The following is a 21,972-nucleotide window of genomic DNA, read 5'->3' on the forward strand; positions in this document are numbered from 1 at the left end:
CTTAATTAAATTAGTGAGCTCTGTGGACAGGGTGGGATGCCGATCTCCCAGAGAACGAATAGATCTGGCCCTGAGCCAGTAATTAAAGCAATACCTTTCCTGATTACGCCAATCCCCCTTAATGAACTCATTATGCATTTTAACCCAAACACTCCCATGAATTAATGAGCACAAAGAAAGCCCCTGCACGGAGAGAACGCTTCGATCACAAACACAAGTCATAACTCATCCACTCAACGGGGCAGACGTAATGTCCATATGTCTCCCTCTTTCAACAGCAGCCAAGGCTAATTTTGACTTGAGTGATGGCAAAAGTTCTAGGTCTGCACACATTGGTAACTTTGGTAATGTCTTTGGGCACAGATAGGACTACACATTAACACCCACACAGGTTTCAAAACATATGTGTAAGATGATTTAAAGAGACCTAGGAACAGTGCAAGGTGGGAGCAGCTCTGCGCTGACCCATAATGCTTTGCTAATTAAATAATTCACTAATTGATTCATTGCCAAATCAATAAAGCCTGCAGATGGTTTATGGTGTGAGAGCTAAAGTGTGTTTGTGTTTGAGGACTGCAGAGGGTTACAAATGAAACACACAAATACACCAGCACACACACACAAATACACCAGCACACACACACACACACACACACACACACACACACACACACACACACACACACACACACACACACACACACACACACACACACACACACACACACACACACACACACACACACACACACACACACACACACACACACACACACACACACACACACACACCTGCTGGTGCATCCACCTGACTGAACGATAAGCAAAAGCACATGAAATTGGTGCTAAAATGTAGGTGACTATTGAGTTGACCTTGTGCTGTATGACATCATTTCAGACCCTCACAGGCAGATGATAGTGAATATAAAAGGCATGGGACACTGTGTGTGTGTGTGTGTGTGTGTGTGTGTGTGTGTTCCATAAACACAGCTCTGTCCTAGACCCAGTCCCAGGGGAGTCTGGGCTTTGTAGGTGGGCCTGAGCAAGAAATCAGTTGGGATATCATTAATTCAAGTGTAATGAATCCTTAGGTTATTTGTGTATAAAAGGGCATATGCACTGTAAATATGTGGTCTGTTATGTATACTTTATGACAGGTCATTTGTGTGAGTGTGTGTGTTTGTGTAGGCCTGCATGGTAAGATTGGAATTACCTTTGAAAGTAATTGGGACAGCAGTGAAGTGTGACATCTTACTGATCTGAGTGGACGCAGGGGCTGTAAATCCAGCTACATGAGCAGTTTGATATTTGTTTCCAAGGATGTGTGTGCACACACACACACACACACACACACACACACACACACACACACACCACACACACACACACACACACACACACACACACACACACACACACACACACACACACACACCACACACACACACACACACACACACACACACACACACACACACACACACACACACACTCACCATAGTGCTCAAAATACTGTCGGATAAAGGTTATGCTCGTCTTTCGTGAGAGATGATTCTTTCTCAGTTGGATTAAAAAAAGGACAGCATTTCTAATTGTATGTGAAACTGCATAACAACAAAGAAAACATAATACCATTCTCAATAACACTCAATACTTTACTTTTTTTCAAATGTGTTTTCAAGGAATAAATGTCAGCTTTATTATTTATTCTACTTTATGAAGACAAAGATTAATGGACAGCCATTGATTTTACAAAATGAATTATTTGAATGACCTTTGATGAACGTTTGAATTACATTTGTCACAGTGATCTACTAGCCACTTGTGTATTTTTAAACCATTTCTGTACCCTGTTCACACTTGATATTCTGATATAAAAATGTCTCCACTCTTCTGGATCCGACTAAAGATTTTGGAACTTGGCTGCAAATTAGCTCCCAGTAAAGCATTAGTTAGGTTTGGCACAGATGTATTGTTACAATTGACTTTTAATTTCAACCCTAAAGGGGGAGTTCAAGCCAGGACTCAGAGCAGGACCATAAAGTTATTCAACACAAAACTGTAACATAAGTTCCTTATGAACATGAGTGAAAGACATTGTCATATCAAAGCAGTAAAAGGTAATTCCCAAAATGTTCCCTCAAAGCAGAAAGCACAGCATTTTCTTAAATACTGTCTAATTATTATTTACTTAATGGTAAATAAGTGAGTGAATATCGAAGTACACACCTCACTCGGCAGTCCTATTCTGTGAGATTCGCTGGCTGATCTCTTCCCGGCAGACCGGGGCAAATCTAGAAGGCAGTGGTAGAATTGAACAAAGTACATTTACTCCAGTACTGACCCGACATACACATGTTTGTTATTTATAATTCAGCTCCAAATGCAGAAGTATGAAATAGAGCTTTAGTTTTACAGTTACATATTCATTATCTCAATACCAGACATATGATCAGATTATAAAAATATGATGCTCTGTTATTGATTAAATCAGTTCACATGACCTCGATCCAAAATAAAATACTACTTGCTCATTAATGCATCATTAATGGCAGTTAATGACACTTTACAGTTTTCTAAATTAAAAATACGTCATGCTTTCACTTGAGAAACGTTATCAATGCTGGACTTTTTTTTGCACATAATATGCAAAGGATATATTACAATATTTCCAAGGGAAATTAGCTCTTCCTTCATAGTAATGAAGAACATTTATGAAATGACCCTTTTGAAAGCATCCTGTGACGCTGCCACGTTACCGAGGCAGCAGCTGAACAAACTCATTCAAATGCTATCTGAATACATATTGTGTTTATCATGAATAATAATTTTTTTATCTACATACCGGTACTTTTCTTGGACTGCTTTTAAGTGAAGAATACTGTTTGATGTCAAAATTAAATGTAAAACAAGTGCTACATATTTATTCTTTATTTATTCTTTGCAATTCATGAGATAAAACAGAATTGTTCATAAATAAATAACACATTCTTTCCTTCGAATATCTGTGAACTCCATCCGTACACTTAGAAAATATAAAATGATTTTACTAGCTCCATGGTATTAACAAAACAAAAAAAAATCATCTTCAGACATTTTCAAAACGTATTATTAAAAAGATTATATATTTAAACCTTATGCCAATTTCAACTCCAACAATTTAATGTAAAGGTTAACCATTAAGGATTCTAATGTGGTCCAATATCACCGCATACAGGGTCACGAAAGCACCCATCTCAACTTAAATGCCCAAAGTATTATTTCATTAAACGATGGTTTTAAAAAAGGTCAAGTGTGTAGAATTTAGAGGCACATAGGGTTGAGGTTGAAGCAGATTGCTACTGAACAGATCTCCAATCTCAAGCATGTCAGAGAACTACGGTGGCCTTAAGGAAAAAATACAATCATGAAAGACCCTCTCTAGAGCCAGAGTGTGGTTTTTCTGTTCAGGCCGAAAATATGGCAGTCAAACATTGCCGACCCTGTGGAAGAGGATCTCTTACTATGAAGGGGTCATTCAAAATGTCCCAATAATTAAACAATTCCTTGTTTCAGATGATATTACTGGAATGAAAACATACTGTAGTTTTTATTAATATTTTACATTTTCTGCCAATAAATCCTCCTAAAACCTACACACTTGTCCTTGAAAAGAAAGGTACCATTGAGGTTGACTACTTCAGACCTTTAATAATATGGGTAAACCCTGAGAGAACAAAAATAGTGAGACCTCATTCACACATGACAGGAAAATCAGAATTCACCACGAGTAGAGCAGAAATGAAAAAAAAAAAATATATTTTTAAAACAATACAGTGAAAAGTGAAGGTTAAACTGCAATGGTGGATATGACAAATGCAAAAAAAAATGAAATTCCTTAAAGTGATAAAAAGTTCATTCTCTATCGTGAAAGTACAGTTACAGTAACACCTGACCCGTACGCAGACACTCTTTGTTGAGTTTTACAAAAGAGCCTCTTCACACATCATCAGCTGCACAGACAGAAACATCTTCATGTCAACATGTGGAGCCGTGATGGAGGAGCACCACTGTGTGTTTAAATGCAGCATTGCAGGTGAGGAGCATTCTGCCTCTAAGCTTTCCCCCCATTACAAACAAAAACAGTACGAGTTAAAGTGAGGAGAAAAGCTGAAGGCCAAGTAGTATATTTGTGACTACAGCACACAAGCGTAACACAAGATGTTACACACAATAAACACTCAGGAATTAAGATTAAAAAAATAAAAGGAAGTGGAACGTTTCCTTCTCGGTAGGGAATGAAATCAAGATACATATTAAACCCATCCACCGGACAGTTCGGCAAAGCTTTAATGTCATCCCTTTTTCCTATTAGATACACAAACTTAAGACAAAAACTTTTTTAAGTAATATTTAGAAATTAGCACAATTGGATAGGCTAAGCTTAGCATAGACACTGAAAACAGATGGTAACAGCTAGCCTCGCTTAATCTAAAGTTATCGAAATCTGGCATACCAGCACATCTAAAGCTCACCACGCTATGTCCTGTGGTAAGTATACAACGAACCACTTTATTGTTATCATTATTATTATTATTTTCACTTTGTTTTTGTACAGATTAAACAAACACTATATTACATGATGAAGAGTTTGTAAAGTGCTTGTCGGCAGACTTTTTACATTTAGACAGCATCAGGCTAGCTGTCCCTCCCTCTTTCCAGTCTTTATGCAAAGCTAAGCTAACAGACTGGCTCCAGATTTAAATTTAACGGACAGATATGAGAGTGGTTTTTATCCGATCATGCAAATCTCGGAAGAGCAATTTTTGCACAATGTCGAACTATCCCTTTCAAATGATACGGAAAAGCTGCTTTGAATTAGAAGCAACATTTCTACCTTGCCAAGAGCATTATATTGCAGGTTGAAAACACATGTAAGGCCCTTCAGATTCTTCAGATCAGGTCTATCACTACAGGAGCCGCCTGTGAGAGGCAGGCTGGATCTTAGGATTCAAACTGAATGCTAAAACTGTTGCCAAGCTCCCCATGCTGAGTGAAAGTCAGCACCTCAACTTTTATACTCAAGTCAATAAATAAAAAGAAAAGATCTTCAAGCTAAAAATAAAATACGTTCATTTGTGTGTGCAAAGGTTTCCATGACACCCACGTCCAGTTCACCGTGCATGTTCACACCATGTTGGTTTGCGTGTTGGGGCTGCAGCTCTGCAGATCCTGTACCTGGTCCAGAACCCAGTGGATGTTTGGTCTCTCCTGCGGATTGGACATCATTATGGAGCTCAGCAGCATCTTCAGGCTCCCCGAGTAACTGAGGACAAACAGAGATCAGATTAGAGCTTAGTTTGAGCCGTGGTCAAATCATCTTTAACACCTGTCAAAGGTCATTCATATATATATATATATATATATATATATATATATATATATATAACAAATGTATGATTTGTTGCACTAGATTGACTAACAGAAAGTGAGTTTTCCTGGACAGAGCTGAACAAAAACAACCTAAACAAAAACTCTTTTTTGGATTGCACTTGATAACTCTGACTTACAATAACTTAGCTGCGGACTAACACAGGCTTTTAATAAGTATAAGGAAACATTTAAGATACAGCTCAAATTGTTCTTAAATCTCAATCTCTACATGTATGGCAGCCTTTCCATTCCAGTGTCTGTTAAATTCCAACATACTGTAGAGAAATGTTGTCAGTAGTTTATAGAATAAAATATATTAATTTAGTCAAACGCATGCCTATAAATAGTAGACCCAGAGAAATGTTGCAGTGGTCTCTACATTTTTTCTAGAGCTGTATCTTAGGCCCCATTTACACGGGAACGCAAACGAAAACGAACCGAATTCGATATCAAAAAAGTATTCCGTTCACACGGATACGGCTCAATAAACGTGTCCCTTCACACGAGACCGCTCGACCCGCACGACCCGCTGTAGTACATATGCCGGGCCTGTAAGTGGCGCTGTACTTCCGCCACAAAATACACCAAAAGCAGCGAAGAAGAACCCCGAGCATGGTTGCCATGGTTGCCCTTCTGTTTATTCTCCACGGTGGATTTAGCAACATGTAGTTCATGTAGTTCTCCATGTCCACTTGTTGCTGATGGTTGTGGTAGAGGAGCTGTAGATGTTGCACTAACATCTGTAGCATGGTCAGTAGCAGTAGCTACTGACAGTAGCTTGTGGGTGTTTCTCAATCGCGAGTAAAGCTGCTTCAGAGCCACTATTTCAAGCATACTACGTCATCGAGTGCCGCCGAAGTACTGTTCCAATCTCCAGCATATTTGGAAATCGACCGAGCCCGGCGTACTCCCTTTGGAGAAATATCGAGGCTGCACATGAGTAGACTCCGCGGTATTAAAATCCCCACAATGCTTTGCGCACGGACCAATTTCCAAAATCTGTGGCAGAAAATGTAAGGCAGGGCCTCTCATATGACACACACCTGCACACTTGCTAGCCTGTTCCACTCTTTGTTTTCCAAATGTCAGGACGTATTCTTGACTCGCTTCTGAAGCAAGATGCTCGGCAGACATGTGCTACCAAGCAAGCGTACTCGCGATTGAGAAACACCCACTGACCATGCTACAGCAGAGGTGGGGAGAGGCGGGGCTATCGTTATCAGGAAAATGATCGTATAGGACTTACACACGGAGCCGTTTGGCCCCCCAGAGCGTTCCGTTTGCAGATCTATCCACCTTGGGACCCGTTATCGTTTTAGAGGTCCGTTTCCGCGGTTCCGTTACGGACTCGTGTGAACGAACAGGCTATACGAAAGAGAAAAGTAGCGGATACAACCCGTTTGGTTCCCGTGTAAACAGCACCTTAGTCTGCGATGGCATTAAATAACTACAGGTTTTTATTACACATGTTAATTGAGTAAGTTGTGTGTCTTCTAGTATTCAGTATGTCCCTAAAATCAGTCACACCTACTCACAACTTGGCTCAACTTCTAGATAAAATGGAGAGGATTCTTTCAAGCCAATTAACAGAATTGGGTTCACCAACAGGATAGATTCTTCAAGTTACACTGTAAGATGATGTGATATTCTGAAGACTGACCTGCACGACTGTGGGATGGTCACTGGATTCTGGACAGCCAGGGCCACGCTGTCCCCCTTCTGAAATACCATGTCATACGGCCCCTCCAACATCATCATGCAGTAAAGCACACAGCCCAGTGACTGAAGGAGTCAAAAGACGAGAAGAAGAAATGGTCAGTGATTTATCCACAGTAACATTGGCACCGTGTTTCAGAGGCTTACTGATGTCACTCACACATGAGAAAAACATGAAACAAACAAGACCAAAGGATTGAAGATAAAGAGCATTTACCCAGATATCAGTTCGCTCATCTATAATGCAGTGGCTCTCTACATTGAAGAGTTCAGGAGCCCTGTAGGAGATGGTGCACCGCTGCGCTGCCCAGTCCTGTATGGTCATGGCTTCTCTGGTTCCTCGAACCTGAAGGTAAACCAGTTTCATTAAATTCATGGCAGGGTAAGGGTCATTTAGAGGACCTAATGTTTGGAAGATAAGCCTTTAAAACATGAAACATATTTATGAAATGTTGCGTCAACTCTTAATTATTTCATGACAAACTTTAGAAACTCTTGATTTAAAGCACAATTAAATTAATGAGTTTGTGTTGGGGGTGGCGGACACACAGAACAATGTCAAATTTTCCAAATGGAAAATAAGCCAGAGCATCAAACATTGTTGGAAGCATTTACGAAAAATGGGAATCCTTTTCCAGGCAGAAGACTGGAAGTTTGCTTTAACAGGTTTAAATCTTTAAAATGCTGCTCTTTACATATCTATACATATATTGGTAGAACATAAAAAAAGTGAAGATTTGTATTCTGTGAAAGAAAGAGACAATATCCAGTAGCTGTTCCTTTAAAAGATTTGTAGAATGATATTTTAAATTGTGGTCAATTGGAATTAAAAATCTTACACTGCCATCTAGAGCTGGAAATCTGGACCTTCTTTATTATGTATTTTATTGAGTCTTCATGTTAACTGCACATTGCTACACGTTAGGTTGTAGTATCTGATGTTAGAATTCAAACGCAACACTGCTATTTCGTCTAAGCTTGCTCGCATCTCTTGGTCTTAACTTTTAGACCACTTTCTTGTAGATAACATAGGTTTCGTTATTCACTTTTTATACTAAGAAATGCTCAGCAATGTTTTACATTAATGTTACACCTTATTTTGTTATATCAACAGACACAACCATAGAAGTAATGCACTTTGTTCTCACACAGTAAGTTAAACTAACAAACTATTTTGGACTTGGTGTTGTTGGATCAAAAAATGAAGAGATGAGGTAAATATTACAAACTCATCAAAGACTCTGCGCCCTTACCTCAATCCTAGCACGGTTCATGGAGCCCAGGTCCATCAGAAACGGCCTATCGTCCTCATCCAGAAGCACATTTGTCGGCTTCAGGTCTCTGGCAGATTAGGGCAGACACAGAATAGGTTCAGAGGTCTGCATTTCAATGGTGTGAATACGAAAACGGAACACACAAAATCTTCCTTCTGTAAAAGATAGTAAATAAAAACATGACTGTTTTCAATTGGCTAAAATTAAAATTCTCGATTGTAAAAGGATTTCCGTTGACCGTGAGTTGAATGACTAACTACGATATTCAGAATACTCTCATTGTGATATAAACTGTAAAACATTATACTTAGCCAAGCAGTACGCATTTACAATTGTTACTGTACATTTAGGAAACTGAAGTTAATTATTTATCAACTGTAGGCAATTTTTCATGACTTTATCATCTCGAAATGCTGGCGTGGTGTGAATCCAAAGAGCATTAACTGGACCCCTGAGTCATGCAGCATCTGAGCTAGGGGTGCAACAACTAATTGACTTAATCGATTAAAATCGATGACCAAATTAGTTGCCAACTAATTCAGTCGTCGATTCGTTGGTGACGTCATCACGTGTGTTTCACAGGCAGTTAAGCTCCAACGTTATCGGTCTTTTTATCGGTACTGGAGACATTTAAAACATATATGTCATATGTATTATTGCTACATTAACATTAGTCTTAGTGTCGCCAACTCCATTTCTAATATGCAATAAGACTACAAAATTATGTATTTTCGATATTTCCAATCCAGACGAGAGATTTCTCCCCTGTCTGTGTGCGAGGGGGCGGGGCAGTTTACACACACGCAGCTGCTACATGCAGCAACACACACACACACACGACGGAGATGGCGGAGAGAAGCGCTCCAAGGTGTGGTTAAACTTTACCCGTCTCGATGTGGACAATGCTCGTTGCCAAAAGTGCAATAAGAGTTTAGTATCTAAGGGTGGTAACACGAGCATTTTGTCTAAACATTTAGCAAGTGTACCACATTCAAACGGAGAAATGCACCGTTTTCGACTGTCTTTCTAGCTCTATAACCCCATCCACGAGTAACTTTTCCACGTCAGGTGTTATGTATGCTAGCAGCAACACAGAGAGTTAACTAAATTATACAAACATGGGTTAATGATTAGAGGTAACTGAGCTATTTATTTTGTTAAAGTTTCAGCTATTCTGTTTACAGTTCTGTCATCAGATTATTTAATATGATTTGTTAAAACATTGTTGTTTCTTTTGATGTGAAATATTATTTATTTAACTTAAATAAAAAGCTATGTTAATTGTGTTAACAATTTATTTAGTTAGTTTACCTTGTTTTTTTTTCAAAAGAACCGTTAAGAGTACCGTTAAAGGACAGGATCGATAAGCAGTATCGATAAAAGTAGTAGTACAGTTAAAACTTTAACGATCTGAATAATCGATTAATCGATTATCAAATTAGTCGTTTGTTGCAGCCCTAATCTGAACACAGTGCAAGGTTCAACTATGATCAAAAGCGACTCCAGCATTCCAAACAAACTCTGGGGTGTAACCTCAAAACTGAAAAATAGTTTTTATGCTGGTCCGATGCATGTAAATGTTTGTTTCCATGTGTGTGTATGGAGAAAGATTACCTGTGTGCATAGCCTTTTTCATGCATGGTCTTGAGTCCAGAGCAGATACCACGGAAGATTTGCAAAATCTGTTTTTCAGACATTAAGCTCCCCTTGTCCCGTAACTTCTCCAAAACAGACCACAGGCTGCCTTTCTGTTCACACAAACACACAAATCAGAATCAGCTCATTTCCCACAGGAGTTTCTAGGCAAACTCAATGTTGCATCAACTTACTCCAATATAAGGCAGCAGTAACCAGGCTTCAGTCTTGCCTCCACGGTCAACAAAGGTGTGCGCAACTATGCTTAAGATGTTGGGGTGATTAAAAATCTGATGCATCTCCATCTCTGTCTGCGCCTCCTGGCGGCCTTCACGGTCATGGCACAGGATCTTCTTCAGGGCATAGAAGCGCCCGTCCTTTGCCCCCTCTACCAGGTCAACATAACTGAACCCCCTGACGAGAGGACACAGAGAACAGCATATGAGTTGTAATAATGGTTTAAAGGAAAAGGCTTTATTTTTTATGTTATCAACAAATCCAGAGAAACCTCTCAACAATCCTGTTTAAACTCAGTTCCAACGCGCTTTGTTTCTACTAAAAACGTTATAATATAACATTTCACAAATGAAAATGCTATATGATTTCACAAACAGTTTTGAACAACAATGGACATCAGAGAAATAAGTTATTACAGGCTTTGACTTGTAGGATTAATTGATTTTTCTCTTTTTATAGGATTTGTTGACAATCAAATAGAAAGTATAACATCAGATAAACTGCAATTAAGTGGAGTTTTTAAATGAAACAATGTCTTAATGGTATATTACCCTTCGTCTAGTTTCTGCACAAAGTAATATTTTTTGTTATCAATGGTGATGGAGCCACGGGAGCAAATACACAGGGTCTGCCCCATCTTGACTGGTACATTATTTAACGCCAAGCTTTTAAGGGCCTGAGAGAAAGAAGACAAACAAAGTTATTTGAGAGAAAAAGCAAGACAGAGAAATACAGAAAAGAAGGCAATTTATTTACTAGATTAGCATTTATTATCAAAATAAAACTGGGATCATATGTAAAGAAACACGGTAAGACTGACAAGTGTCAATAAACGTTAGCTAACATAGCACATCACAAACATCTAACGTAAGCTTAGCAACAGGCTAACAGCCACAATGCGACATTAACGTCGTTGTTTAACGTTAGCCCCAATGGTGGTGTTAGTTAACTACCTGACACAAGAATAAGCTACACACAAAAAAAACATATGTTAAAATTGGTGGCTTAACGTATTGATTCTTACCAGCTAGCTGTCTGTTTACCAAATTAGCTTACTGTCATATCTCCTCCTCCATCTTCTTCTTCAGCCCTTTTAAACCAGCGTTTAAAGCGCTTTACCTCCACCTACTGCTTCGGAGTGTGGACCAGAGGTTAAGGCACCATTAAACTTAAAATCAAGATATAAAATACAAAATATTTGAATAAACAAACAAGCCAAACATATCAAAAAGTGTATTAAAAAAAGTACATATAAGTTCAACAGACAAACAGTTATTTAAAAAAAATGTTGCCAAAAAATTGCTCAAAGAGAGAGCACTGTCTTTCCACTTAAATATGACATTTACCCAAAACATTTACCAGATTATCAGCATCTGAAAAGTTTGGGTTAAGGTTGCCCATAAAATAAATGATATCTTTGAAGAATAAATAGCCAACCAAGAATATCAGACCAACAAAATATTAGCATATTAACATTCAAAAACAATAATGTGAGAGATAGCATCCAATTAACCTTATAATTAACCTTTATATAGACTCAGGATCCAAAAGGCAATAGATTAAATACAATAACTGTGAGATATTTTTGTGTGTGTATGGGACAGATTAAATTGCAACCCTAACCATTGAAAGCATACATGCTGAGAAACACATACAAACTGTTTATCTGTGAAATGTCCTGCTAATTGGATCCTTGAGTTCAAAGACAGAAACTGAGAAAAGAATGGTGTAATGCTACTTGTAACAGAGCTCTATGGTATTTATACTTTTACAAGATCTGAGTACTTCTTCCAACTCTGTAGGAACCTTTGTACCCTACTTAAAGGCTCTGTCAACTTGCCGAGTTTTACCTCATAATAATTATGCTTTGAACTTGAAGACACTAACACCATCATCAGACAATTTAAAAGGACTGACATTCAAAATGACTGTACAAATATTGTACTTGTACACTCACTTGGAGGGTGTTGTCATTTAATACGTGACGTCTCTTTTCTTGTTCTTCGACGTTCACCTCACATTGATTGTCCCACAGCGCTCGGAGAAGAGCAGTGGCCTATACACATTTCAAATTCTCACACAGAAGGATGGCGGATTACAAGCAAAACAGAAGGGCTTGCACCGACGACGGAGGTGATATTTGAGCTATTTTAACGTCTAAATGTGGTTGAGAAGTAATCAGTTATTTCCATTGGCTTGCTTTGCTGCTTACAGAATGAGACGTGCCCCAGCTAATGTCAGACAGAGTGAACGTGTGTGCAACTTCATCAAGCTAACTCGATGTTAGCTACGTACTAGCAGCTAATGCGTAGTAACAATTCGCGTTGTATTAACATGTACTATGGAAATGTCGCTGGCTGTATATTAACTATCGGGCTAACGTGATAACTAAAGTTAATTGCAGACAGGTCTCGCGTTAGCGTAGTAGCCTGGCGTAAGCATAGCTATTTTGCAAAACGCTATAACTTCAAGTAGTTAGCGCAGGTAAACACCATGCTAGGGGTCCATGTATGTCTCACAGGGTCCTATGTTGTCCAGCTCAATAGTGTTTTTAATATAACTTTAAGGAGACATTTCAAAAGGGTGTTAGTTTTCTCCCAGGTCATATTCAGTGTATGTTTCCCTGGGTCAGTATCATTAAATCCCCCTTCCTATCGTTACAGTTTAATATCCTACTGATGTTGTCTGCAATAAAACCTACGCACTCAAATTTGCGGCCGTTCTTGACTTTAGAATTTGATAACCCCATATTGGCTGAACAGATTTTATATTAAAATTGCATTTAAAACACACATTGAGAGACGAATATAGCCTTTATCAATTTCCTACAATGTTAATTTATATCAAGAACATAGGACCCTGACAACATAGCATGATAACCACTATAGTCTAAGATCATATCACCAAGTTAATATACACCCTAATAATGTAGGTAAGTTATGCACACACCATCCTTAGTCCCCAGCTTTTAAACAAGTAAGTTAAATGCTAGAAAGATGGTAAGAATCTAAAGTGAACTGCTATAAATGTAATATTAGCCACACAGGTAAAGGTGATGGCTATTATTATTCTCCAACTCCCAGGAAGCAGTTGTTCACCTTGTTGAGTTGTCTTGCCTCAAGCAGGGCCGCAGGAGGAGGGAGACAGAGTGAAAACTAAGCCTGTCTCTTGTAGCTCTGTGGGAGGAGAAGGGGCCGCAGTCAAACGCAAATCCCAGCAACTCATACCTGAAGATGAGGACGATTCCTCTGAAGACCTACCAGCTCCCCCCAAAGTCTCCAAGATAGGCTTTAGCATGAGCAGTCCCATGGCGAAGAAGTCAAACCCAATATCCATCAAACTTGGAGCAACAGTGAGTGTGTCATAAGGCATAATAATAACTGCTTGTACAGATACTATTTGAATGTTGTCCTCATTGTAAGTGATGTTGAGGGGGAAAAAGCTACAAATCCCCATATTTGATGTGTCGATCCAGGTTTTATATTGCATTTTAAGAAGATGGATGTTTTTGTTTGCATAAATCTTGTATTCCCAATCTGTTCTAGAAACCCAAAGAACCTGCACCTTCCGCTCCTCCAAAGAAGTCAGGGCTGGCTTCTGTTTTCGACGAAGATGATGTAAGTGAAGTGTTCACACACACGTAGTAAAGTCCTGGTTTTAAAATCCTTAAACAACAAATAGGCAGAGCCTGATTTGAACTATTTTCTTGCTATGCAGAGTGAACCTGAGGAGATGCCACCAGAAGCAAAGATGAGGATGAAGAACATTGGCAGGTATAATTCACATGTCAACATGGCCTACTTTATAATTGTTCCATTAGCTTCAGCTCTTTTCAAAACATTTAGCTTTTGAATCTATCTAAATGAAATGCTACATCTCACATTGAGTAATTGGAAGTTGCTAATCTCTTCTCTTTTTCAGAGAGACACCAACATCTGCAGGTCCCAATTCCTTCAACAAGGGCAAGCAGGGTTTCTCTGATCATAAAAAACTGTGGGAGAGGAAGATGAAGGCCCAAGCAGACACACTGTAAATGACCACAACCTTTTTTGTCACTAATTGATGATTTTGTATAGTTTAAACCATATCGGAGATATCTATGAAATATGTCCCTGCTGCAGTGTTGACATCCTCTCAACTTTGTGGCAAGTGATGAATAATACATAATGACGTTTACGTTTTTAACCACTACTGGCTGATGTTACCTGAGAGGAGAGGTATCAGTTTGTCAACCCTCTCTGATCCGGGGTGCAGACTGGGATGCTGTAGATATGGGAGAAATACATTGGCCCGAATATCGTTTTAAATTGTGTAAAATAAATAAAATAGGTTGCTTTCTGCTAGCTTATTAAAAAAACTAGAATCTAAGAGCCCTGATGCCCCTTTTGTGACATGCATGTTCAGACCTGAAGCTGGTAAGCTAGCTCTTACAGTCACTTGTAACATATTTGTAAGTGTGATATTGTTTTATTTTTGAATCCATAAAATGGGATTGTGTGTTTGAGTGTGAAGTCATCATGCATGTGCGTGTGTGCACAGCATTGATTAGAGCTGCAGATGGATTGTTCTTTTTCATTTAGTTTCTCAACACCATTGTATAACCCTTTGTGTTCACCAGCTGTGCCCGACATACACAATTTTTCTGTTTTCTTTTATGTTTGTTTGTGCGTTGGGCCAGTATTTCTGGGTTTGTTTACTCAATACTATATTTCTGTCTGTTCAAACAAGTCTGGCAAAATGTGGCTGTCAATTTTTCTTATTTTCCCATTGAAAGGACTGATACTGTTATTTGTGTGAACACCGCCTTTAAAGGATACCAGAGTGATGGTAATACTTATACAACATGATTTATGGGGGATTAAACTGCAAGTTAGTAATGATTAGGTACTGGTAAAAACTCTTCCTCGCCACTTTGAAATCAGAAACCCCATGCTTCAGGAATATTACCCCACTCCTATTAGTTTAGATAAATAGGGTACCTCAGTGACTTCTCCTGTGCCTCCTTTTGGAAAATCCCGATAATCAGAAACTCTGTATTCCTCAGTGGGTTACCCGCCTGTTATGCTCCACCAAATGGATCACATAATTATCCACTGTTAAAACCTCTCTTGAATACATATCTATCTTAAAGTCAGCCAAATAAAAATTCTGAATGATCTGTATTGTGTCAAATGTTTATTGCTGTATGCTGAGACAGATGATCTACAACTGACAAGTTTACTGTTCTTAAACCTTTACAAACAGCCATATTAAAGGTAATATAAGTACAAATGTAAACATTGTTTGGGTTATATTTTGATCATGACTATGTAATATCAGAAATCCCTCATTTATTTAATTCTTAATGTTTAATGCCGGTGTTGTATGAAACGGTAATTATTACTTACATGTTACACTTAGCACAGTAGTGGTACAGATGGAAATTAAAGATCAGCATACACTCCTGCTCTGAGTGCAACAAATGGTGACTCACTTTTTCCCCATCACTTGCGTTGGCCTGCAACAGGTCCATGATGCTTAATCCAATAATACAAGCTGCTTTATAAAATAAATGAACTGAACATTTTAGAATTAAGTTATTGGTCAGTCTGTTAATTGTCCCTGCATGAGGGAAACCATGTTCACTCTTTGACTGGGCATGGCCTTCCTCAGAGACCTCCAGAAGCTGCTGGTCGTCCTGGCAGTTTTGCCTGAGCTCCAGTCCAGACTGGGAAGCACCTTCAAGGCCCTTTTGACCAGTGCTGGCAGCGGGGGGTCCGGCTGGATGAGGGCTGCTGAGTCTCTAGTGGTCCAAATCAGCAGGACTTTAAGGGCAGTGTTTTGCAGCAAAGCCTTAGATATGAAACAAGTAGCAAATCAGTCATGAGTTGTGGTTTGAAGATTGGAAAAAAACAGTACAAATTGTCAGCAAAGATAAACTTAACCCTTGAAATGAAACTTAAATTACATATTTCAATTTCCTCCATGCATCCCCTGGTTTCGGTTGATGTCAATAGATCAATTAAATGAAACCTATGTGGTTATTCGAGAATTGCTTGTAGTAAAAGAAGTGTTTAATTTAATCTTCAAATATCCTCTTGCTGCCTGATGAAGGTGTTTATGTTAGTAGTAAAATGTTTGCGGGTTGTCAGGAAACATACTGTGGAACAACAATTGCTTATGCCGTATTCACGTCATGTTTGATGGATGCTAGACATGGAAGAGAATCCCACTCAACTGAGTTGTTCGTGTGTGGATTAAAATAATGCGCATTGATAATATAAAACAATATCTATTAAATGTGTAGCGTAATTACATTAAACAGCTAAAAGTGATGCATCCACATTTTTTTTGCACTTCTGAAGTACAAAGTTGCACAGTTTATGAAATAAAGTTATATTTCACAGAGTTGGGAAACTAAAATGGCTATGATAACTGTAGCGGCACAAACTCCCTATGAGTTATGCCGCTGAGAGGCTAAAATGTGCTCTTTGCTGTGACGCGTTCCATATAAGAGTCCGAAGTCATTCATAGTCCATAGTGTTTAATAAAACGCAAACAAACAATGTACAACTCCCGACCTGACGATCAACAGAAAGTATCAGAGCAAATTCACCCTCTTCCTACATCATATCCTCCCAAACCGGCATCCAACAGGTGACCTAAATAACAATAAACTACACCCAAGTGACCATTGAGGTGATAAACAATAAGAATTAAATGCGATGCAAACAGAAATGAAGATAATAATACAAATAATAAGTAATGGCAAAACAAGCATTTTGGCTCTTACAATAACTCTGGTATCCCTCAACGTGGGAATAATCTTTTCCTTTCTGTGAAAAGGATTTCTGTGAAATCTTTTAGGTCTACCTGAACTCCCGATTCCAGCACGAACAAAGCATTGCTGTTGGAGAGATAGTCAGCTGACAGGACACAGATCAGCATCTGACTTCTGCGTATAGCAAGGACCACATCATTTGTGTATGCTGCAATAGAAAGAAGAAACCATCAAGAATACTTGAGGTCAGCACATGCATGCAGAAACACTCACACACACACACACACACACACACACACACACACACACACACACACACACACACACACACACACACACACACACACACACACACACACACACACACACACACACACACACACACACACACACCCTCTGACCTCCTCCAGGAAGAACGTCCCTCTCCAGCAGACACAGGCGATACCCCCACTGGTCCTCCAACACTCGGGGTAGCAGCACTTCTAAGGTGGATTTACCCTCCTCAATGTTCAGCAGGTCCATGCTGGATAAACATGCTGCCAATAGTGGTAACTGTTAATTGGACTTACCGATGTAATAAAATTCAGATATCATACACTGAATGTTTCGGCCTACCTTCCTCATGAGGTCCTTTCTGTGCGGAAAGGGTCAAAACTCCCTCCAAATCTACTGATGGGCTCCATACAAACGACAGAAACACATCAAATTCTTTCTCATCTAATTTGTGGTGGACGACATGAAAGAAAACAAATCATTAGATTTGGAAACCTGGTTTCTGCATGTATTTTCATTTGAGTACATTCACTGGATGAAGATGGGGATTTCAAAGTATGTTTCAGTACCTTTATATATGTCATGTTTATAAAGTTAAAGCCATAAAATACAAAGACATCCGCAATATGGACTCACTCTCAACCTTCAAATCCTGCCTGAAAACCCACCTTTTTAAACTGGCGTATTCAATATCTTAATTCTTCTAAACTGATTGTTGTTTTTAAGTCTTTGTTTTGTAAGTCTTGAATTACTGTTTGATCTTCTTTGTTGCTTGTTTTTAATTATGCTCTGTAAGGTGACCTTGAGAGCTTTGAAAGACGCCCATAAATAAAATGCATTATTATTATTATTAAAGAACATATTCACTTTGTGGTTGAGCTAGAAGTAAACCCATATGTAGAGGCGCTGTGTGTGTGTGTGTGTGTGTGTGTGTGTGTGTGTGTGTGTGTGTGTGTGTGTGTGTGTCTGCATTCTGACCCTTGTCATGTTTTCCGTGTTGTACACGAGATCTGTAGATAAGCTGTATTTCCAGCCATTTCACGTGCAAGATGATTCCTAGTCCAGATATCAGCAACAAAGATGCAAATGGATACCCAACCAGCGATGGCAAATGTACTGAAACCCAGTCAAAAATGTGCACATGCCTTCAGAGAAGCAATATTGAACTTGGGTCACTGAAGTTGAACTTGTTCAGTTCCAGAAATCGTGTGTATCTGAGATTGACGTTACAATGTTATGACAAAATGTAGTATGAATAAAACACAATAGAAAAATAAAACGACAATAATAAAAAAATACCTTTAATTTTCTTCTTGAGCTTGATGGTGCCAGTGCTGTTTCCAACACTGTTTTTGGCGATGCAGGTATATGTGTGCTTCAAGTGTTGTAGAGTCACCTTTTCTATGATAGCGTCTCTTGAGACTTTGCTCTGTGCACGTCCCACTTCTTTCTCCCTGAGTCACAGAAATCCTTTTAGTTTCCTTGCATCATAATGAACACTAATCATGCAAATCAACCGAGTCATTCTTTTTTACAATGTTACAGAATTTTACATACAAAACCCCTTGTGCTGCATAATTTAAAAAACATTGAAAAGGGGACTGCAGTGACTGACTTTTGCTCCTCCATGGGTAGTAGAGTCCTATTCTCCAGGTTGCCACCGTAATTCATGTACCATTCCACTGATAAGGTTTTCTCAGTTATAAAACTCGCCTCACACACCAGAGTGTGGGAATGACCTGCAACGAGTACAAAAACATGCTGATAATACTTTAACCCATAATATCCTAATAAAAGTGGTACTATAATTACATATTAAAGCACATGTGGACACCCTTACCAAGCTCCACTTCATGCGTCTCAATGCCACAGGGCTTATCAACCCTGGGAGGGTCACTTGGTGGTTCAGCTGTTTGGGAAATAAAGTCACACATTTCTGTATTATCATCTATCTTACTGTGTGTCTGAGAAACACTGTACAAATAAGATCTGAGCCAAACGTCTGAAAAAAACAACCTTTACATGTGTTAAAGGTATTAAGAAGCTCCACAAAACGTACAATTCTTAAATGAAAACAAATGAAAACATGTAATTCTGCACAGTGTGGCAAGGCTTGCAGCAACCACACACAAAGATAGCCACTTGCTGTGGAGGAAGCCTGGTGGTTTTGCCAGCAGCCAGACAAAAACAATTAGAGGGTGAGTGTTCAAAGTTCAAACTCAACTATTTTAACGAGGAACTACAGCAATGCAGTAACATCACAGAATACACTGAATTTGAAAGAGACATCCCTTTAGTACGTTTTTCTGTAAAGGCTTTTTGCATTTTCATTTTTGTATGCATGTGTTACACAAACATACAAAAATGAAACACATGATGTGTGTTATGATAATGCATCAAGAAAGCAGATTAAGAAAGGCCTCATCTTATATGTGGATCATCATCCAATATCGACACGTCTCATTCACAAACAGAAAATGTCAATCTAATGGTGGCACTGGAGTAAATGTCACTCATTAAAGTCATTAAAATACATAATCTGGCAGCTATAAGTGTTAACTTTGTCTAACACACACACACACACAACACACACACACACACACACACACACACACACACACACACACACACACACACACACACACACACACACACACACACACACACACACACACCCACACACACACACACACTTACGTGCAGCTGTGACATTAACAGCTCTCCTGAGGGTCCATGTGAGTCCTTGATCAATTATCTTTCTGTCGCAGAAAAACACACTAGTGTCCTCTTTGTAGACTTGACAGAGATGTAACCGCCCAGTCTCGTCCACACAGGAGTCTCGGCCTTGCCGAGAAGACATAGGTGTATGAAGCTGTGAAAAAACAAACCTGTTGTTGAGTTTTCACTTTGATTGATATGTTTTAGTGTCCATAGTGAAATGGATAATCCTGGTAATGTGTGTGCTGCACCTTGTACCAGATGACCTCTGTGTTGTTACTACAGTTGAGACCTGGGCAGGGCACCTTCCCACCTTTATCCCGCTCCAGCACTACACTGCTCTCCTCCGCCGTGGAGCATCCCACACTGGATCTCGCCACCACGTGCAGGTAAAGGAAAAACTCGCTGCCACTGAACAGCAAGAACCTGAACACTTATTACAAGTTCAATCATGTGGTCACACACTCACACTCAAAAGTTACTGTTGTTAACCCTTTATAGGGCACTATTAGATTAACCCTAACCCTAACCCGTTTCAGGCCTCTGCTGATTGGTCAAATTCCCCAATGGCGCACTCTGTGGCGTAGAGTGATCTTCGCTGATTGGCTGGGAGAAAACCACATTCTTCTCGACCTCACTGAGTCGCTGGGGGGGACGCCATGTTTGGTGTGCGGAAGTTAACCCAAATATGGTTCCTCGCCCGATAAAGGGTTAAGTGGCTTTTCCAAAAAAAAATGTTTAAAGGCTTTACAAATATTAATTGAATAAACATAATAAAGACAGTTGATTTAAGAGTTGATAAATACAAGAGGAAAACTAATCTCTGATGCATTATTCACAAGAAATAGTGTTTGCAAAATGCATCCGAAAGCATTCACTATTTGGGTCAAATGTACAGTTGTTGTTCAGTTTTATTGCCTTTCATTCAACAGAAAGGGAAATATCCATAGAATATGTCACTTAGTCAGGGGTCGTCAGTTTACTACATAATGGGTCACTTAAAGAAATTTAAATTCTACATTATTTTCTCCAATGCAATATCACAAAGGAAATAAGCTATTTTAAGAATTGATTACACATCTTGTTTTGAAGACATTAATACCAGGTGCATTTGTTATAAAGAAAAATGTATCGGACATATTTAGGGATAAAGACATGATCATTTACCTTGAGTAATTTCCAGAATGTTTTGCTTCCACTGTGAACAGCGTTTCACACGGGATGTCATGATTTCCTTCATCTCCTTCTCCAGTCCTGGACCACACCTTCTGCTTGTGGTTCAAAGACTGTATGCACGGCATCATGAAGATCTCCCCCTCCACAGCTCTGTAGTGCTGCTGTGGCTGAACCCCTAGAGAGGGTTGTGTTTTTAAATGATAGTCAAAAAGGGCTGGGACGCCGTTCACAAATACATTCTTCCTTTTAAACACACATTTGAAGATGCCAGCTGATATATTGAAAGACAATTCAAGTTTAAATGAAATACCTGTTATTTTCACTTGATGGTTTTTCGGACAGCATCCTTCCAAGAAAATGGGAAGGCTCAAAAGCCCAAGAATGTATCCAGTTTGCATTCTGTGTCTCTAAATCTTTTAACGATATTGGTGCTCTTAACCTTTAGAAAAAAAAATGATGTGTATTACTTCATCTCGGGTTCTTGGTATGTCATTGCTTGACATTTTCCGGTCTCTTGTGCGGCAACATGAGGTGTGATATTTCCACAGTGCGTGTAGATAAACGTGGTATTTCCTGTTTGTTTATGTTTTAAAAGGGTTTAACTAGAATCGGCTCTGATATTGTCTTCCTGTAAACAGTAAACCACTTCCTATCTGGGTAAACTAAGTGAGAGTTGTTATTTCTTAGTCATATTTTACTCTGTTGCAACCCTTTACGTGTATAGTGTCATAATATTTATAGGATTTTGAGCATAAAAAATATATATATATA

General features: G+C 39.0%; 3 protein-coding genes across 6 annotated transcripts; 1 reads left to right on the top strand and 2 right to left on the bottom strand.

The window, feature by feature from the left end:
* Positions 1-2,916: 2,916 nt before the first annotated feature.
* Positions 2,917-11,385, bottom strand: stk16 (serine/threonine kinase 16). Of its 2 annotated transcripts, none has more exons than XM_034116161.1 (8): positions 11,331-11,378; positions 10,826-10,950; positions 10,232-10,451; positions 10,017-10,150; positions 8,382-8,469; positions 7,346-7,474; positions 7,073-7,194; positions 2,917-5,305 (listed from the first exon to the last, which is right to left on the bottom strand). In XM_034116161.1, exons 1-8 carry the CDS (start codon positions 11,334-11,336, stop codon positions 5,167-5,169), a joined length of 963 nt encoding a protein of 320 aa, XP_033972052.1. In that variant the 5' UTR covers positions 11,337-11,378; the 3' UTR covers positions 2,917-5,166. The 2 variants fall into 2 exon arrangements, with proteins under 2 accessions (XP_033972052.1, XP_033972053.1); XM_034116162.1 differs by having other exon boundaries at positions 5,038-5,305; positions 11,299-11,385.
* Positions 11,386-12,271: 886 nt separating this feature from the next.
* pcnp (PEST proteolytic signal containing nuclear protein) lies at positions 12,272-15,432 on the top strand. Of its 2 annotated transcripts, none has more exons than XM_034116164.1 (5): positions 12,272-12,407; positions 13,400-13,626; positions 13,820-13,891; positions 13,992-14,047; positions 14,196-15,432. In XM_034116164.1, the coding sequence occupies exons 1-5, from the start codon at positions 12,362-12,364 to the stop codon at positions 14,305-14,307; spliced, it is 513 nt and encodes a 170-aa protein (XP_033972055.1). In that variant the 5' UTR covers positions 12,272-12,361; the 3' UTR covers positions 14,308-15,432. The 2 variants fall into 2 exon arrangements, with proteins under 2 accessions (XP_033972055.1, XP_033972054.1); XM_034116163.1 differs by having other exon boundaries at positions 12,315-12,407; positions 13,397-13,626.
* Positions 15,433-15,436: 4 nt separating this feature from the next.
* Positions 15,437-21,846, bottom strand: LOC117471284 (interleukin-18 receptor accessory protein-like). Of its 2 annotated transcripts, none has more exons than XM_034116160.1 (12): positions 21,512-21,839; positions 21,193-21,376; positions 20,277-20,436; positions 20,005-20,179; positions 19,148-19,216; positions 18,923-19,046; positions 18,607-18,761; positions 18,286-18,423; positions 17,650-17,751; positions 17,436-17,570; positions 17,127-17,242; positions 15,437-16,106 (listed from the first exon to the last, which is right to left on the bottom strand). In XM_034116160.1, exons 1-12 carry the CDS (start codon positions 21,597-21,599, stop codon positions 15,858-15,860), a joined length of 1,695 nt encoding a protein of 564 aa, XP_033972051.1. In that variant the 5' UTR covers positions 21,600-21,839; the 3' UTR covers positions 15,437-15,857. The 2 variants fall into 2 exon arrangements, 1 of the variants encoding a protein (XP_033972051.1); XR_004554784.1 differs by having other exon boundaries at positions 15,955-16,106; positions 17,428-17,570; positions 21,512-21,846.
* Between the last annotated feature and the right edge of the window lie 126 nt (positions 21,847-21,972).

This window comes from Trematomus bernacchii, unplaced genomic scaffold (genome assembly GCF_902827165.1).
Source record: "Trematomus bernacchii unplaced genomic scaffold, fTreBer1.1, whole genome shotgun sequence".
NCBI lineage: Eukaryota > Metazoa > Chordata > Actinopteri > Perciformes > Nototheniidae > Trematomus > Trematomus bernacchii.

Coding starts and splice junctions, on each gene's coding strand:
- pcnp (XM_034116163.1), top strand. CDS start 12,362: ATGGCGGATTACAAGCAAAACAGAAGGGCTTGCACCGACGACGGAG. Junction 12,408..13,396: donor GGCTTGCACCGACGACGGAG/GTGATATTTGAG, acceptor TCTTGCCTCAAG/CAGGGCCGCAGGAGGAGGGA. Junction 14,048..14,195: donor AGGATGAAGAACATTGGCAG/GTATAATTCACA, acceptor TCTCTTTTTCAG/AGAGACACCAACATCTGCAG.
- stk16 (XM_034116161.1), bottom strand. Junction 8,470..10,016: donor GAAAAAGGCTATGCACACAG/GTAATCTTTCTC, acceptor CTAATCTGCCAG/AGACCTGAAGCCGACAAATG. Junction 7,195..7,345: donor ATGAGCGAACTGATATCTGG/GTAAATGCTCTT, acceptor TGACTCCTTCAG/TCACTGGGCTGTGTGCTTTA.
- LOC117471284 (XM_034116160.1), bottom strand. CDS start 21,599: ATGCAAACTGGATACATTCTTGGGCTTTTGAGCCTTCCCATTTTCTTG. Junction 21,377..21,511: donor CCATCAAGTGAAAATAACAG/GTATTTCATTTA, acceptor AACCCTCTCTAG/GGGTTCAGCCACAGCAGCAC. Junction 19,217..20,004: donor TGTTAATGTCACAGCTGCAC/GTAAGTGTGTGT, acceptor TTTCCCAAACAG/CTGAACCACCAAGTGACCCT.